The sequence below is a fragment of the Myotis myotis genome, unplaced genomic scaffold, assembly GCF_014108235.1.
Source record: "Myotis myotis isolate mMyoMyo1 unplaced genomic scaffold, mMyoMyo1.p scaffold_m19_p_5, whole genome shotgun sequence".
NCBI lineage: Eukaryota > Metazoa > Chordata > Mammalia > Chiroptera > Vespertilionidae > Myotis > Myotis myotis.
The window spans coordinates 83,719,025-83,734,098 of NW_023416357.1; the positions used below are offsets into that span (position 1 = coordinate 83,719,025).

A 15,074-nucleotide genomic window follows, 5' to 3' on the forward strand; every position below is an offset into this window, starting at 1 on the left:
GGGGCTAGGGTCATCTCAGAGACTTCCTTACTGGTCTGCTGCCTGGTCTGGGGAAGAGCTGGGTCTGCTCAGGCATGTCCAGATCCCCTCAGCCTCTTCAGCATGGTGCTGTCATGCTGAAGCCGTGTTGGCTCAGAGTTCCAGTGGGGTGTGTCTCACACAGAGGTAGGAGCCGAGTGCCTTTCGGGACCTGGCCTTAGAGGTCACGTGGTGGCACTTCGGAGCGCTCTGTTGGTTAGAAGTGAGTTATTGAAGGCCCATGTTCAAGAGGAGGGGAATTGCCGTAGACCAATTCCAGCATTTCATAATTTTAAGAGTTTCATCAAACGGTTGATGAAACTTGGGGACTCAACAGGGTTGAGTCACACATGTAGTCACCTGTTGGGAATGGCTAAAGGCATTTCCCCAAACCTGAATAGGAAACTGATTGTAGCTGCCAGACAGTTAAAGGGCATCTTAATCTACTTGTTATTGCCTCCTACTGGCCAAACACCTGAACAGCCTTAGGCTATTCCCCCATTCTGACAATGGACTCTACCCTTTGAAACCTTACCCTTTGAAGTGTATTATCTCCACCTTGCCTTAGGACAAATTGTGTTAATAAAAGCAAGGGTCCTAGACAAGGAGGGAGTCTTCAGTTCCTTTAGCTGAAGGTCCTCTGACCCCCAATGCCTTTCAAAATTATATCTCATCTCCGGACTCTTTATTAGTCTCTGTCATCTACGCACAGCGCCTTTTCCAGATTCCTGAACCCTTCTTGATGCTGGGACATGAACCCTGGCAGGGAATTGTGCGTCACCTTCCTCAGGGAATTGATGGGAGAAGAGTCAGAGTTTGCTATCATATTTAAAGCCACTAAGGGAGACACACCAGCGAACAGGCCTCCAGGGCCCGAAACGGGGGGTGCTTGCCCAGATGATTCTGGGGGCCTGAGTTGCCAGAAGATGGCCTGGAGAGATGTGGGCTCCCACGGGGCGTGTCCTCTCAGGCTTACAGGCTGCCTGCCCCGCAGAGGAAGGCTGGGCAGGACCTTCTGAAATGCGGGCCCAAACTCTGGGGCCACAGGTGGGACAGTGCAGGTGTTTCCTACTGGACAGTCCTGGAATTGGACCTGGTCTGTGTCTAAAGCGCTTCAGGGGTCTGCACCAGCTCCCCTCCAGCCTCAGTGAGGACCTCACGCCACATGCTTGCTCATGCCTCAGCCTGTGCTATCCTCTCTGTCCAGGGTGCCCCCTTCCTCCCTCCCTACCTTCTTTGTGTCTCCTGATTCTTCCAAACCTGCCCCTCCCTGAGACACCCTTCCAGGCCTAGTTCTGTATTCCAGGCTGGTCCTGGGCAGACCCAGGGGGCCCAGAGGAGCAGGTGGCCTCCTGGAAGAGGAAGAGATGCAGGGGAGGAGGGAAGAAGGAGCTGTGGGTGCCCAGCCAAGGGGCAGCAGGCCAGCCTGGAGAGTCAGGATAGGAGGCACCTCCATGCCTGACAGTAGCTAAGAGTGAGCCAGGCAAAGGGGAGGAGTGTTTCTCACAAAGGTCCCAGAGGTGCCAGGGCCCAGCAGCCAGAGGACAGGCGTGTCCAGGGGCCTAGAGATGTGAGGGTAGGGTCTGGGTTCCCAGTTGGACCACTGGCTAGGGATCCCTGGGCTCTGGGGACAAGCCCTCTTCCTACAGGCCCAGGGAGGAGAAAGACCCTTCTGGGTGTCTCCTTGCCTTCACCTGCTATGGGGTCCCTTCTCACTCCAGCTGGCCACGCCCACTGATCTGGGGTGTTTCAGAGGAAAGTGGGCTGAAGGCTTTGTCGTAGGGTGAAAGGAGCCCAGGTTTAGTCGGCAAGATCTGGGTTCAGGTCCCAGCTTTGCCACATCCTGGCTCTGAGGCCTTTGGTCGGGGTGCCTGAGCCTCCAAATCTTCTCTGTAACATGAGAGTGGTTTGAGAGTTAACTGTACCCCAGTCCTGGGAGCTGAGGAAACAGCCCTGCTGCTCCTTCCCTGCCTCCCCTCTGCAGAGCCCCCCTCGGAGAGGGTGGTAGCTGTGCCCACTTCCACGGCGCTTGCTTTTTGGCTCTCCGGCCCTTTGAGTGTTCCTGTGTGCGTCTCTGAGTCCCTGGGCTCCTGGTGTGAGGGTCCGGCACCCGGGCCATGGGCCATCAAATGTGCAAACCCTGCCTCAGGTCCCCCCGTCTGAGCTGGCCTGTCGCTGCACCTGGGGTCCCGCCATCAGCCGCACTCCTCTGAATTAGGGGTGGGTCCTACGTCCCAAGTCCATCCTGACGTGGTCACTCACTTTGAGCAGGAATGTCCTGCCTCTGGAACTTGGTTTCTGTGCCCTCGGTTTCTTCATTCCCCCTCACCAGCCGCGCTCCCTGGTTGGAGGGCATGGATGTCAGATTGCTCATAAACAGGATGGCAGCCTCCAAGCGGGAGGGCGAGGCCCCTCTCCAGGGGCCCCTGGTGGGCAGCCGTGGTCGGCTGGCGTGAGGGTGGCTCTCCAGCCTGGGAGAGGAGGAAGGAGCTGGCAGTGGAAGCAGGGCAAGGAGGGGAGGGGGGGTCTGTCGAATCCCTGGATGAAGGGAGCATCCAGGATGGTGGGTGGGGAAAGGGAGTTTGTAAATGGCCACAGCTGAGAGGTTCATCTGCAACCTCTTGCACCCCTTCTGACCTCTGACCCCATCAGCCCCATTCACTTCTGCTGGGCCCCTGGGGCAGCTCAGGTACTCACCAGGAGGCAGCCACTCTCTTGATGTGCCTGAGGGTCTGGCAGGGGTGTGTGGGAGTGGGGGTGGGGGGCGGACAGAAGCCCCATAAGGCAGAGCTGGAGCGTGTGGAGAGCAGACCTGGGGTCTGGTCTGCAGGAACACTGCTGTGTTAAACCTGCCCCAAGCGCCTTTCCCATAGGCGTCTAGGCCATGGGCAGCGGAAAGGGCAGGCTCAGGGTCATCTCCCCGCTGGCCTGGGAGTGCAGGGTGTTTGGGATTGGATGTCCACCCCCCCTGGCCCCAGGGCCGGCTGCAGTGGGCTTGGTGAGCCTGACCTCTGTGGATGCCTCCCACCCGGAGGCAGGCCTGCCTTGGGTCATAGCAGCAGTGACTCAGACGTGGACACTAGCGCTTGGCTGACTGTTGGCTCAGGGACCGGGCTGGCCTCCAGCTCTCGGCGGCCAGGAAGCTGCCACTGTCTAGGCAAGGAATCCCGGCGAGGGAGGGAGGCGGTAGCAGGAAAAGCCGAGGAAACTGGAGTCGGGATGTTGGAGCTGGAAACGTCCCCAGAGATCAACCTGTACCTGGCTGCCTGTCGAGATCCTCTGGGAACTTCAAAATACACTGTCCTGGGCCCTGCTGGGGACCTGTCACCTGAGAGCTTCTGGGGCCCAGGAATCTCGGGGTTGGGCTGGCAGATGTTGGCAGCAGCTGTGCTACCTGCCTGCCTCCCTCACAGATGGGCAGGTGAGGCCGGAAAGCTGAGTGATAGGGCAGTGTTCCCACAGACCAGGATCCCAGGTCTGCTCTCCACACGCTCCAACTCTGCCTTTTGGGGCTTCTGTCCCCCTCACCCTCGCCCCCTCCCCCCCCCCACACACACACACACTCCTGCCAGGCCCTCAGGCACATCAGGAGAGTCGCTGCCTCCTGTAAGCTCCCTGGATGAAGTGGCTCTGCCCCTCTTTGGGAGGCTCCTTCTCTGTCCCAGCCTGTCTGTTACCATCCTAAGTGAGATGTCCATGACTTTGTCTTCCTAGTTGGTGTCTGTCCTTGTTCTCAGAGGCCGAGAGGGGCGTTTGGGCCCCTGGTCCTGCTGGTCCCTGTCTGTGTGGTGGACTTACCAATCGCCTGCTTTGCCTGGGACTAACAGGTTTCTGGGCTAAACCCAGGAAAGTCCCAGGTGAATCGGGGTGAGTTGGTCAACCTGGTTGAGTGACAGCTGTGGATTTGATCACCTGGTCTTCCTGTTCCCCATGTCCTGGCGAGTGCCAGGAGGAGTCCTCCCAACAGGAAAGACCAAGCTTAGGGACAGACAGACAAGGACAGACCTCATCCCACTACCCAGTGGCTGGGGGTCTTAAGCAAGTCCTTTCATACTCACACACAGTGATGCTTCACCCCAGACATTCTGATGGCTGTCTGGGTGTTGCCAGTGCTGCAGGCCTGGGACCATCTTGGAAGGGCACCTGTCCAGGACACCTGTCTGACCCGGAAGCCTCCCTCCCTTTCCACCCAGGACTGCTCCTCCATGATCTAACTGTGGCCAGAGTTGCGGTCTCTCAGACTGCCTCTTGGTATTTTTTTGGCGGGGGTGGGGGTGGGGGAGTTTAAATGTTTTTTATTAATTTCAGGGAGAGGAGGGGAGGGAGGGAGGGGGAAGAGAGAGAGAGAGAGAGAGAGAGAGAGAGAGAGAGAGAGAGAGAGGCATCAATGATGAGAGAGAAACATTGATCAGCTGCCTCCTGCATGCCCCCTACTAGGGATCAAGCCTGCAACCCAGGCATGTGCCCTGACTAGGAATCAAACCATTGACCTCCTAGTTCATAGGTCGACCCTCAACCACTGAGCCACAGCAGCCGGGCACCTTTTGATTTTTGAGAGCCAGACAAGCCAAAGTTGTCAGACACACTGCTCATAGCTTGCAGATGTCCTGGCTCCCACCTGAAGTGGCCGACTGTCATACTTGTTAGTTCTTGAGTACTTGTTGAGTGCCCATGAAACCCCAAGCAGCGTTCGAGACAGTGGGGATGCGGTGAATTCGAGAGCCCTGGCCACCCAGAGCTCACATTCTAGTTGGGGAAATCGGGCGAGAAGCTCCCGAACAAGTCATTCAGATCCATGAAGACGATAAGGGAAGACATGAGGAGTGAGTGTACGGAGTGGGGACTGCCGCTGTGGCTTCATGGTCAAGGGAGGTTCCAAGGAGCTGGTGATGGGGCGGAGGCGTGGTGGGCAAAGGAGGCAGGGGGAGGAGACGGAGACCTGGAACGGCCTTCCGCCGGGAGGAAGTGCATAGGAGGCCCTAGGTGGGCCCAGGACACGCGGGCCTGCAGCGAAAGGAGGTTGCTTTCCATTCTGTGGACAGTGGGAAAACAAGAAGCTTCCAAGCAGGAGAGCGGCATGGGATCGATGTGGCTGCTGTTTACAGGAGGGACTGGGGGGGGGGGGCACAGAAGGGCAGGGGGCCAGTGAGAAGGCCATTGCCGGCTGTGGGTAAGCGAGGATGGTGGCCTGGGTGGCAGGTGAGGAGTGGACAGACGGGGGTGGGTTCTGGAGCCGAGCAGCGAGACTTGCCCCCGCTGTTTTAGAAGTGACAGAGAAGGGACTCCGGGACGAGGCCTCGGTTCCAGCCTGGGTGGGTGACCAGGGGGAAGCAGATCTGAGCGAGAAACACGCACTGTGCTCCCTGTGAGGTGCTCGTTGGATGGTGAAGCGTGAAGAGTAGTGGAGGAGGCAGGCTGGAGGCGGCATCTCAGGAGACGTGAGAGAGAAATCGAGAGTCACCAGCACGTATGTGACATTGAAAGCCAAGAGATTGCCCAGCAGTGAGGGAGGGTGTTGGACAGGGAAGGGGAGAGGGCCCCGGACCCACTAGTGCTTGGCAGTCAGTGCCAGGAGGGCAGTGCCCACGAGGTTGGAGGAAAACCAGGTGTGTGGCGCCCTGGCAGCCGCGGGAGGTGTTTGAGGATGGAGCGGGTGCTCACGGCCTCCCTGCCTGCCTCTTGACCCTTACGGTCCTTGCCCACCCAGGGACCCAGCGGGGCTGGAAGTGCCTGGTCACTGAGGGCTTCCTGGCCACTTGTGCCCAGGTCAGGGCCAGGTGCCCATTGCTCTGGTGTCACTTCTGGTGTCCTCTCCAGGTACCACAGAGCGGCACTCGGGCATCTCCAGCCTCGCCCCTCACCTGGCCCCGTCCTCTGTTTGCCGGTGTGTGATGGCTCAGGCCGCCGCCTCAGCTCTCACTGTCCCCTCCTCCGGGGGCGTTGCTCCTGTTTAGGCTTGGGCACGTGCCTCCTGTGAACTGCCTGTCGTACTTTGTGTTCTGTTTCGTATAGTTTTTCGGTTTTATTGGGTGATTTTTTTCCCTTCTCTCATTTTCAGTTTAGAACTACCCCCCATTTACGTGGTTGATCCGATGTGGTCCCAGCAGACCTGCGTCTGGGTCTCCTGTGTGCAGGGGTCATGGCTCATGGCTCCCAGCCCAGCGCTCTTGCCCCAGCCCCAGTCGCAGCAGCTCCAGCCCCATGGGCCGCCCCTCTCAGAGGCCCGGGAGTTTGCAGGAGGATCTTCTCTCTCCTTCATCCCCGAACACAAGTCTGGGCCTCCTTGGCTTAGGACAGAGGCTCCTAGGAGCCCAAATAGCCAAGACAAGGAGTCAGGGGATGGCCCCCAGCCCAGCCTCCCTTCACTCCGTCCATCACCCCTCCCTCTCTGACTCCCTGGATCCTTCCTAAATGGATTAGGAGCCGCAGCCGGCTGGGGTGACCTGGAGGCCAGGGCTGGAGCGCTGTCTGGTGCCTCCTCCTTTGCCCTGATTTGATTTGGACTCAGCAGCTGGGAGGCTGGCAGCCAGAGGCCTTTCTGGGAATGGCTCAAGGGACTGGCAAGCGGGGGTAGCTGAGGGAGGGGACAACAGCCCAGACAGGCGAACCTCTCAGCGGGCCGTGCCCCAGAAGGCCCCTGGCCCTGGTGCTTGCTGCCTCTTGGTCCATTAGCACGCCTTATTCATGGCCTGTTCTACCCTCGGCATCCTTAACACTGTGGATTTTGAACGTCTATCAGATTGCAACCTAGGGGAAGAAATACATTTAATAAACATTTAGAAGTGAACCCAATATACATTTTGGCCAACTGCTGACTGGCCAGTTGTTAAAATCAATATTTATCCACAGCCAACAGCAGACTTGGGCCAAGACTGAGGCCAGAGCCAAGCTCTGATGCAGCCCTAATTCCTTTGAGTGTTTCTGTAACTGAAGTCCGACACCTCTCACCTTGTTGTATGTGACACACTCAGGTATTTGCTCTTCTATGCCATCGACGTTATGAGCCGCTTAAAAGCCATAGTCCTTGGTTTAGACCACAGTGCCTTGGTCCATCGGATATGTCCGGCCCTGCGCTGTGCCCTGGGAGTGCAGCGGTGACAGGCAGACTGGTCCCTGTCCTCACAGAGCTTAAGGTCCAGGAGTAGCTGCACTGATAGAAGATACTCCAGGCTCGGCACCCTTTAAGGTGCCAGACCCAGCTTTCACCTGCCCAGTGCTGGTTCCCGCCCCATCCCTAGTCATGTACACAGACTCCTTCACCCCGATCTGCTGGACGTAAGGAGGCCGGATCTATAAACTCCCTCCAAGGCCCTCAGCCTGTGGGTGGGCCCCCTGGATGTGTTTCCTGGGGTCTGGAAGGGGAAGGGCAGGATGGGACGGGAACTGAGGGAGGCTGACCTTTGCATCTAGTGGGTGCCCAGACCAGGCTGGGTGGTACAGGGGCGGCAGGCCAGTTTCCTGCCTAGGGAATTCCTGATAGGGGAGCCCTGGTCTGAGGGTGCCCCAGAGACGGGGAGAATGCAGCTCTGTTCTCCAGGAGCCTTATGACGAGGGGACAAAGTCCTGTGTGTGAGAAACCCAGGTCTGAGATGAAGCAACCTCTGTATCTCTGAGACTGAGTCCCGACAGCCAGGAAGTAGACTGTGGCTCAGAGGCCTCGGAGCAGTGGCCTTCTCCAGGGGAGCTTGTGGCTTGATGCAGAGCTGTGATGGAGGAGCTCCGGGACATGTGGGAGGACAGCAAGGGTAGCTGGGGCAGGAGAGGGCAGGAAGTGGGGTGAGAGGGGGTACTTTCACAGCAGAGGCAACAATTAAAAGCTGAGCAGGCAGTCAATAGATGACGAAGGGGCCAGGAAAGGCACTCGGGGCAGGGAGAGTGGAACGTGTGACTGCTGGGGAGCCACAAGAATGTGGGTACATTGCCCAGCCAGCATGGTGCAATGGTTGAGCATTAACCTATGAACCAGGAGGTCACGGTTCAATTCCCAGTCAGGGCACATGCCCGGGTTGCGGGCTCGATCCCCAGTGTGGGGCATGCAGGAGGCAGCCAGTCAATGATTCTCTCTCATCATTGATGTTCCTATCTCTCTCCCTTTCCCTTCCTCTCTGACATCAATAAAAAAAAAAAATTTTTTTTAAAGAATGTGGGTATATTTGGGGGGTGATGACACCTAAAATACCTGGAACATGGGTGTCTGGACCAGGAACCTTGAATACCAAGCTGAGTCCAGAACTGTGGGCAGTAGGGAGCCACATGGGGTGTGTGAGCAAGGGAGAATGATAGCCAGAGCAGTGTGTATGGGAGAGTTGATGGTTGGGTTGCTGGACAGACTGGTCATAGTCCTGGGCTCAGCTCTGAGGCTGCAGACTTGGGGGATGTATCTGGGGCACATGTCTCCATTATCCTGCCACCTGTGCCACGCCTGTACAGGCCACACGCGAGCCGCTGCATGTCCAGGTCTGTCAAGGCTCTGATTCCATCTTCATATAAGACCCTTAGGAGAAGAGAAGGCCAGCTCTTGACTTGTCCCACGTGGGAAGTAGAAACAGCCCTGAGGTCTGGGGCCAAGCCAGTCGGGGTGGGTCCCTACCACGTGTTCCACTTCCCGTGGCGCACACCCACCTCTGTCTGCTCCCTCTCTCTACCCAGGTGACCATGGCCTTGCTGGGGAAGCGCTGTGACGTCTCCACCAATGGCTGTGGGCCTGACCGCTGGAACTCGGCCTTCGCCCGCAAAGACGAGATCATCACCAGCCTTGTGTCTGCCTTAGATTCCATGGTGAGTACCCGGCCCACCCCCGGGAGTGGGACACCCAGCTTTATAACCAGACGTTGGAGCTCGAGTCCCACCTCTGCCTACGTCAGGGGACGAGAGGCTCAAGTGAGGTTAAGTACATAAACATCCAGTCCTGGGAATAAAGGCTGGCCCCAGTCCTCATCCCCTGCTCCTCGTTTCATTAACTCTTATTCAAGGCCCGTCCCTGGCATGGTCACAAGCCTCCCTCCCAGCACCTGGAAGATAATGTGTGGGCAGTGATTCGTTAGAGAGCTGTCGCTGCATCTTGGGGCTGGGAGAGAGAAACGGGACTTCATAAATTACTACTCTGCTGGCACCGTTGCCTACATATGTAAGCCTGTAGCAGTTTACCTCAAATGAGAAAATAATAATATAATTTCCCTCTATCCTTTTCCGGGGAAAGTTCTATGATGGAGGGTAGGCAGGTGTGTTTTTTAATCTGCATTTTAGGATGGTGAAATTGAAATTCAGAGAGAGCACCCCCTTACCTGAAGCCACACAGTATGACCAGTTTTTGAAGTGGATTCGGGTGCAAAGTCTTCAGTTCCCTACGACAAAGGGCCTCCCTCCAGGCTGTTCTGCTGTAGGCGGTCCTACAGCCGCGTAGGTGGTGTTGGGCCAGAGGCAGCAGCACCCCGGGGAAGGCGGCTGGGTGCAACCCCTGCCCTGTGCAGAGCTGCCTTCATGAGGAGGGAGCCGCCCATGCCCTGCAGCAGTATTAGCCTGGCGGTGGTGGAAGCGCAGCTGACACAGGCACTGATGGCCATCACCACAGCCACTTGCCACAAGAGGCCATTGCCATTCAAATTGTAACTAGCTAAAATTAAATACAGTAAACACTTCAGTTGCTCAGTCACACTAGCCTCATTTCAAGTGCTCAGTGGCCACATGACGCGAGTGGCCACGGTATTGGACAGGGCAGAAATAGAATATCTCTATCACGGCAGAAAATCCTATTGGACAGCACTGGTCCAGAGGGTTTTCCGAGGCTCCGTGGGGCTTGGAGAAGCTGATGGCTCTAGCTAGCCTGGTGACATGTCGAAGACAAGCTCCCCCAGCCCCTAGGCCAGGGGTGGGCAAACTTTTTGACTCGAGGGCCACAATGGGTTCTTAAACTGGACCGGAGGGCCGGAACAAAAGCATGGATGGAGTGTTTGTGTGAACTAATATAAATTCAAAGTAAACATCATTACATAAAAGGGTACGGTCTTTTTTTTTTTTTTTTTTTTTCAGTTTTATTCATTTCAAACGGGCCTGAGCTGGTCGTAGTTTGCCCACGGCTGCCCTAGGCCCTTAACGGGTTTCCTGAGGGACCTTCTTGAGTGACAAGGCACTTGCTTGGAAGTGAATGAACTCTGGCATCCTCAGGGCTCGGAGCCAGGGTCCTCAGGGTCCGCAGGGGTGTGGGCAAGTGCTGTCTATCACCACCACCTGCCCCACCCCTGTTTCAGACCCTCCCCCAGGCATTTCCTCACGGCCCCCATTCTTGGTGCCTTTGGGTGAGTCGATTCCCTGCCGGGGCCTCAGCTCCTTCAGCTAAGAAGTGACCACACCACAGGGATCTCCTCCAACTCTGGCAGCCACTCCTTTGTTAGAGACAACCAGATCTGTTTGTCTTGTTTGTTAATATCCTACAGTGTTGCTGTGGGGAAAGGGAGTGGCAGGTTTTGCTTTAATCTTAGTAGAAAACAAAACCCCCTCAATAGGGCATCAGTGGGGACAGGCCTGCTGGCCCTGCAATGTCCCAGCTTCTCACCAGAACAACTCCAAGATGGAGCTGGACAAGAGGCATGGTTATGGCCCAGAGAGGGTGAGGAACATGTCTAGGTCACACAGCAGCAGAACTGAGATGAGAAGCCAGATTTCCTGACTGTCAGCAAAGCACTACCTAACTCAGAAAAACCAGCGTTTATCAGGCACCAACTGCATGCTGAAAGTTACAGGCAGGGTTTTCCTGGTGAGATAGGTCAGAGGCCTGAGACGTTAGTGGTCTTGGTTGAGGGTCCCCTGTGTTAGGGCGCCCCTTGCAGTGAGCCCGCCAACCTCAACTCTAGGGCTGCAAAATACCTCTTTGCCCGGATGTCCACATGGATGCCCGGTTTAGAAATTCTTTCCCGCCAACAAGGCCTCCTTGAATCCCCACAACCAAACCCATTGAAACCCTTCGAGCTGGGCTGCTTGTCTCCATTCTACAGATTTGGAAACAGGCCCCGTAAGGGGTGTGACTGCCCCAGTCCCACAACAGGAAGTGGCTGAAGTGGGATTGAAGCCTAGATCTGTCTGAGCCTTGGTTCTCCTGGGGCCCATCCTACCTTTTTCTCATCCAGGGTGTGGAGAGTCCAGGACAGGATTGTCCCTGGGGCTGGGCCTAACAGAGGAAGCCCACCCCATAGCAGGGAGGACCTGGGAAGAAGGAAGGGCAGAGGCCTTGTGCCTTTGGTCTTCCTCCAGCCTCTGTAAGCTTATCTTCTCCCCCTGACCGTGGCCAAGCTGGTAGGAGATGGGGGCGGGGGGGGGGGGGGTATGCGGATGGCCGGGTCATTTATTGATTCCCCTGCAGATTCTAAGACTGAGAATGTTGGAGGAGTGACTGCTCCCTGGAGCTGCTGGTGGGAACTCACATCCCACCCCCAAAGCTGCATGAAGGTGTGCGGGGCTGGGGGACCTTCCCCCGGCTCACGTACCCTGCTCCCCCTGTAGTGCTCGGCGCTCTCCAAGCTGAACGCAGAGGTGGCCTGTGTCGCTGTGCATGATGAGAGCGCCTTCGTGGTGGGCACCGAGAAGGGGAGAATGTTTCTGACCGCGCGGAAGGAGCTGCAATCAGACTTCCTCAGGTTCTGCCGTGAGTACCCCGGGACTCTGCAGGGCCAGGGTATTGGGTCCCCAGAAAAACACTGGGTGACTCTGTTGGGGGACGCCCTGGACAGGAGGGGGTTGTGCAGGCTTCCCGACTTGGCAGCCCCCTTTTTAGTTGGAATCATACAGCAGCCCCTCGGTTGGTAGAGCCTGGGTGACTGAACCCCAGGGCCAGCCAGCCCCATCAGCTTATTGACAGAAGGGGACACTGAGGCCCAGTGTTGTCCAGTTCTTGTGCGTCCCTGACACAGAGGCTGAGCACACTTGTTTAATACTTGCTGAGCGCCTGCTGCTGCAACACCCTTCACAGTGCCAACACATTTATCTTGACGTCAACCTTATGAGGTAGGCACTGTCATTGTCATAGTATCATGATCTTGGAGCCACCTCCTGGTGGCTCGGGGATGGAGTGACAGGACACGTCCAGCAGCACACAGGAAATGCTCGGTAAGTGGGAGCAGTTAGTACTGCTCTGATAAATTGTGCTCTGGCCCTGCACGTCCTGCTACTGTTTACTTTTCCCAGCAGGCTTAGGGCACAGTTACAGTTACCCCTGGTTCACAAGCGAGAAACTGAGACTCCGTGAGCATAAGCCACTTCCCCAGGGACATAGCCAACGAGTGAGTGAGGCAGGATCTGAGGCCAGGCCTGAAACCCATGCTCTTTCTGCTACACTCTGTTGGGGTCCAGCCCCAGCAGGTCCAGGGGTTCCCGTAGGTGTGGACAGAGTCGGCGAAGAATGAAGGACACGGAGGTCCTTTCTTGGGGAGGTGGCTCTGTTTAAAACGCATAGCGCTAAGACGGGGAGCAAACATATGCCATATATGCCAGGTCCCTTGAAACATAAGCTGTGCAGATGTTTCTTCGCTGCAGCGACTGTATCAAGCAGCAAGGGTGGACCGGCTTCCGGCAAATTCCCCCATTTTTATTTTTTAAATGACAGCGCATGTAAATCAGCGGCCACCTCTCAGGTTGGTTTGTTTAAGACTCGGAAGAAGACTTGTTTGTGATTTTGCTAACAGGTCAGTCCGAGGCTTAACCCTGTATCAGCTCCCCACAACACTCCTTCAGAATCGGGAGATGCAGCACGGGCACCCCAAGAGCCCTGCCACGGGGTTCGGGTCGCTCTCAGCAGAGACCGACATTCAGGGCTGTGAGCCAGAAACCCCCGAGACAGAGGAGTCGTTCTGAGGCCCCCAACCCTTCAACGCTACTTGAGCCTTAGGCCCCTCCTAACCCAGTCCCTGCCTCTGCATCTCACCTCCCGCCGTTTCTTGTACTTACCCCGGCTGTGTTGCGCTGCCTGCTAGTTCACCAGCCCTGTGTCCCTTCCCATCTCTGCCTCTGCCCCACCTGGAAGGTCCTCATCCTCTCCTCTCCCTGGCAGGTGTCTGCCCAGCCTCCTGCCCCAGGCCGCATTTAGGCCCCTCCATCCCTTCAACCTTTGCTGTGGTTGCTCCCCACACCACGCCAGCCCCCTTTGCCCTAAATTTCCATCTGCGCCTGGTGCCCCAGCTTGGCAGTAAGCTGGGGGAGGTCACCTTCACCTTTCTGGTAGATTCTTGGGTCCTATGGGGTTAGGGCCTGATCCCAGCACTGAAGGCTAGCACTCAATCGAGCATTCGAGCCCACAGTTTGGGACTCGGAGCTCTTGAGTTAAGGGCCGGCCCTGCAGTCAGATGCCCGGGGCCACATTCTGGCCCTGCCACCTGCTTCCTGGGCCTCAACCTCCTCATCTGTGAAAGGGGAGAACAGTGCTCCCCTCCTCACAGGTCCATCTGAGGATTAAATGAATTAATACATGGCAAGCACTTAGAGCAATGCCTGGCACTTAGTTTACACTCAGTGAATGCCTGCGGTTGTCTGACCAGTATAGCGTTTTCCTTATACCCCAGGCCTGGACCCTGGGATCAGCCATTTCAGGGAAAGCCGTCCCTTAGCATTGGACCTATCACTCCTGGGGTCTAGCCGCTTCCCCAGCCTCCCCATCCCACTCAGCCCTCAGAGCCTGCACCCCCTCCAAGGGAGGGCGGGGGGCCGGGGCCGGGTCGGGTGGGCAGTAGCAGGGTCTGTGGTCCCCAGTTGGCCAGGCTGGAAGCCAGACTGGGGCCTGACGAAGGTGCACCTGGCTTCGTGGAGCCAGGCAGAGCCACTATTTATAGCACCGGGAACTCGGGCTGGTTTATTTCAAGCGTCACAGCTCCTCGGAGGAGACCAGGCTGCAAGCTGGGAGGGGGCCTCTGGACTCTCCTCTGGTCTCCTTTCCTGCATGTTTCCCGCAGCTTCCCCACCCAGGGACCCACTGACACGCCGGAGCCTCCACCCTAGCCCAGCCTTGCACGAACCTGCCTCTTCCAAGCCTCTCAGCCCCCTGGTGGGGTCATCATCTCCCCACTTGGCAGAGCAGAAAACGGGGCCACGATCGTTTAAAATGGAGCGTTAGTGTCAGAGCACAGAAAGAGACAGATGGAATAGACATTCGTTGGGCCCCAGTTCTGAGCCAGGCCAGTTGGTCTCCAGGGAGAGCTCACCAACTGAGGCCCAGAGAGGAAAGAGACTTGCGTACAGTCACACAGCAGGTTAGGGGTGGTCAGGGACGAGACCCAGGCCCCATGACTAGCCTGGCCCTACGCAGGGCTTGCTCACCCATTAATTCTTCATTCATTCATTCACTCATTCATTTGCACTTTGTGTTGGTTGCCCTGCTGCGGAGCTCAGCACAGGGCAGGGACAGTCCAGCTCCCTGGGCAGGTGGTGAGATGGGTGCTCACCACCCCTCCGTATGCTCTGTGTCCCATAGGAGGACCCCCGTGGAAGGAGCCGGAGGCGGAGCACCACAAGAGGGTGCCTCGGGGTGAGGCTGGCGGCCGGAACATCGCTCGGTCCACCCTGGAGCATGGCTCAGATGTGTACCTTCTGCGGAAGATGGTAGAGGAGGTGTTTGATGTTCTTTATAGTAAGATCCTTCCTCATTCCATTCGGGGGCCCCAGGCGGGTGGGAGCCCTGGTCCCCACTCAGATGAGGAGGCGCCCTTCTGCCCCACTATGGACCCTAGGCAGCACTTCAGTGCAGCTCTCCTTCCTCCTGCATCTCTAGGCATGAATCTTCCACCCCAGCCGGTGTCCTCACCCACTGTCCCCTCTGCCCCTGCCCAGGCCTCTCACGACAGCCCTCACCTCACCGCCACCTCTCACCCAGAAATGGCCCCAGGCCTCCTCACCTGTGACCAAGGGCATCTTTCTAAAGCACAAGTCTGACCATGCTCTTTTCCTGCACTTCCTTTGGGGGTGCCCTGTCAGGGGGAAGGGTTAGGCTGTACCTTCAGTGTGGCTGGAGCACCCACCACAGCCCCTCCCCGCCCACTTCTCCAGCTGAGCTGGCCGGGCTGACCCACCTCCTGAGC

General features: G+C 57.2%; 1 protein-coding gene across 4 annotated transcripts in view; it reads left to right on the forward strand.

Annotated features, from left to right (window-relative positions):
• The window catches only part of GTF2IRD1 (GTF2I repeat domain containing 1), a 110,775-nt gene that overhangs the window by 23,579 nt on the left and 72,122 nt on the right, over positions 1 to 15,074 (forward strand). For 2 of the 4 annotated variants that reach the window (XM_036309868.1, XM_036309864.1), the window contains exons 2-4: positions 8,668 to 8,796; positions 11,515 to 11,656; positions 14,471 to 14,626. In XM_036309868.1, coding sequence (XP_036165761.1) covers positions 8,674 to 8,796; positions 11,515 to 11,656; positions 14,471 to 14,626 — 421 coding nt within the window. In that variant the 5' untranslated portion in view covers positions 8,668 to 8,673. Of the gene's footprint in view, positions 1 to 8,667; positions 8,797 to 11,514; positions 11,657 to 14,470; positions 14,627 to 15,074 lie in introns of those variants that run through there. The other 2 variants (XM_036309865.1, XM_036309867.1) reach the window with 2 other exon arrangements.